The 2,812-nt window shown below is 40.6% G+C and overlaps 1 protein-coding gene across 1 annotated transcript; it reads right to left on the reverse strand.

The window, feature by feature from the left end:
* Window positions 1-441: 441 nt before the first annotated feature.
* LOC139766890 (cuticle protein AM1199-like) lies at window positions 442-1,522 on the reverse strand. Its single transcript, XM_071695901.1, has 3 exons — window positions 1,483-1,522; window positions 1,065-1,273; window positions 442-802 (listed from the first exon to the last, which is right to left on the reverse strand). Exons 1-3 carry the CDS (start codon window positions 1,489-1,491, stop codon window positions 628-630), a joined length of 393 nt encoding a protein of 130 aa, XP_071552002.1. The 5' UTR covers window positions 1,492-1,522; the 3' UTR covers window positions 442-627.
* Between the last annotated feature and the right edge of the window lie 1,290 nt (window positions 1,523-2,812).

Here is a 2,812-nt window from a genome sequence, read left to right on the forward strand (position 1 = left end):
CTCCATCAAGATACTAAGTATTACTGGCTTCCCCAGCTGACAGTGATGATGATGCTGGCTCATGATTTGGGTTTTGAGCTTCACGATAGCCAGGGTCGCTAAGGTCCTCAACGTTAAGTCAAAGTTAAACTATCAGTCGAAAAAAAAGTAGTTTACCATTATGAAGTGTTTACATGTTCATGATATTTGTAAGACTATCTACGCTTGATACTGTATGTCTGGCGCTCACCAGGTTAGGTCCCACATCTGCACTAAGAGCTGGTTTTCCTCACCAGACGTAATCCTGTACCACAGTAGTTACTTACAGTGACAAGTTCAGTGTAGTCAAAATTGTATCTGTTTTCACCCGACTGTTAAAACATCTTTAATCTGATTTGTTGTGGAGGTTAGGATATCAAGTTTTTTGCTTGTAATGACCTCTCAGGTGAAGGAAAAAAGGTGAAATGTATGATTTGCATAAATTTTTACAAACATATTACATTCAGGAAGTTTAGTTTAGCAGCTGGGCATGCCGGCTTGTACCGCAGGGCTACGTTCATCAGGTCTCTACAACACTAGTGTTGGTTTGTTCTCGGTCAGAGGCATGATATGTCTTGAGAGGGTGTTATGGGCTTAAGGGATAAGGCCTTAAAACTGGCGCCGGGTGCCTGCTCGGGCACGTTCGGACTCAGCGAAGCGGACCTGCTCGATGGCGTGGGCGGGGAGTGGGTGGGGCGTGGGGATCAGCGGGGACTCGGCGCGGAAACCGTTCTCGTCAGCGATAAAGCGAACTTCAGCGAGAGTGCCGTCAGGAAGGGTGAACCTGAATGAGGAGGTACATACAGTGTTATAACGATATCTATATACGTACAGTAATCAGCTCCTATTGAAATGATTTCATTTTTGTACTTTTTATTGTCTTTTGAAGTTTATTGACCTGCTTTCGATATGCTACAAGAGAAATGGTCAATATCAACATGATATTAAGGAAAATATAGTCTGAAAATACTATCAAGATGAACATCAGTTTGTAAGTTGTTGTCAGACGTGTGTATGAGCGTGATGTATTACCATTCAATTCTCACCTGTATGATCCCTGTATGTTGCTCTGTCCCGCGGAGCCTGGCCGGCCCACCGCGCTCTGCTGGATGCCGTTCTCTGTTTCGAACTCGTACTGGAAGTTGCCGTTGCCTTCATCGACCCGGTCGTCTCTCAAGACTGCGTACTGTCGAGGATTTGCCTGACGGAACTGAGGGCCAGCGACGGCGACGGCCGCGAGGCAGGCGAGGAGAACCTGTAGTCAGGACAGAAAATGCTACTGCAGTTCCCTTCGTAGGTGTCTTGATACATGATACAAGAGTTTTGCTTATCTCAGTCTCCTGTGGTCTTATAATCTAAGCCTATCATATATCAAACAAATATCAAGGAAATTTCTATATAGTTTTGCCTCGACCACAAGGAGTTCTGTGGTGATTCTTCGTGGCTGTAGTAATCGGTACTCACGAGCTTCATGTTGACAGAGAGAAGGAGGGGTACAACTGTGTGTCTATGAGCGGCGTCCGTGCTTTATATACCCTGTAACAAGTCCAGTTAACTCCCACACCCATTGAGATGGACCAAGGTTGTCCAGAGCATTCCTAAGGCCGTGGAGCAAGTCACAGATGTTTTTTGCCCGTCTTTATATGATGATCCGTAAGCGACAACACAGACTTGGCGCACCTTGACTATATAGAGAATAGAATTCTGATGATGATAACTGTTATATTTGAAAATGATTACTTTATGCATATATATATATATATATATATATATATATATATATATATATATATATATATATATATATATATATATATATATATATATATATATATATATATATATATATATATATATATATATATATATATATATATATATATATATATATATATATATAGATAGATAGATAGATAGATAGATAGATAGATAGATAGATAGATAGATAGATAGATATGTTAAAGTGTAAGACGTATAAACTGGGGTTTAAGATTAGGTAGGGACAGTTAAGGAGCAGAGAGTGAAGTTAAAGATGTAAATGTTGAGGGTTGAGGTCGTATGTAAGAATGAAGAACCTAAATACCTACACCTCCACCCACCAACCTACCTTTACACACACACACACACACACACACACACACACACACACACAACCTGCTGCCCAGACAGTCTTTATGTGTTATCAATATTTCCTGTGGAAATTCTGTGTTTTATCACCAGAAAGGTTAACATTAATGGAAGCCGAGAACAGAAGCATGTGATGATGCAAGTACTTAGCATGTATTCAGTAAATAACATTGCAATAGAGAAAATGGGCTTAGACAGGATAAGTTAATATGAAAATGTTGTAAAATTGTATACTTATGTTCTAATGATATGGTTTCATTTGCCAAGGTGAATCAAGGAACTTCAGGGTATCATATACGTGTTTATCTTTCTTTAAGAGACTCACAGGTAGGTCTTATATGAGACTGTACTTCTGCCGTCAATAGACTGTGATGCAATCTCCCTAATAGTGCCTTTGGAGACTCAGGCAGGGGTGTATACATGTGCGTGGCTGTTACCAGTATGAAAAAAGAAGAAGACTTGTGTGCTATGTTTATTGAGAGAAAACTGGATGTTCGTGCTATCAGCAAAACTACGTTAACGGGGAAGAGGGCAGTATGGTTCGGGAATGTTCAGGGGGTAAATTTCGTGGTTATTGAGAGAACAACTGCAAAAGAACTTCGAGTGAAAGTAGGCTAGCAAGGGTCGATATGTGTTAGTGCTTGTGCATATGGTAGTGAGAGGAGTG

Source organism: Panulirus ornatus, chromosome 58 (assembly GCF_036320965.1).
Source record: "Panulirus ornatus isolate Po-2019 chromosome 58, ASM3632096v1, whole genome shotgun sequence".
Taxonomy (NCBI): domain Eukaryota; kingdom Metazoa; phylum Arthropoda; class Malacostraca; order Decapoda; family Palinuridae; genus Panulirus; species Panulirus ornatus.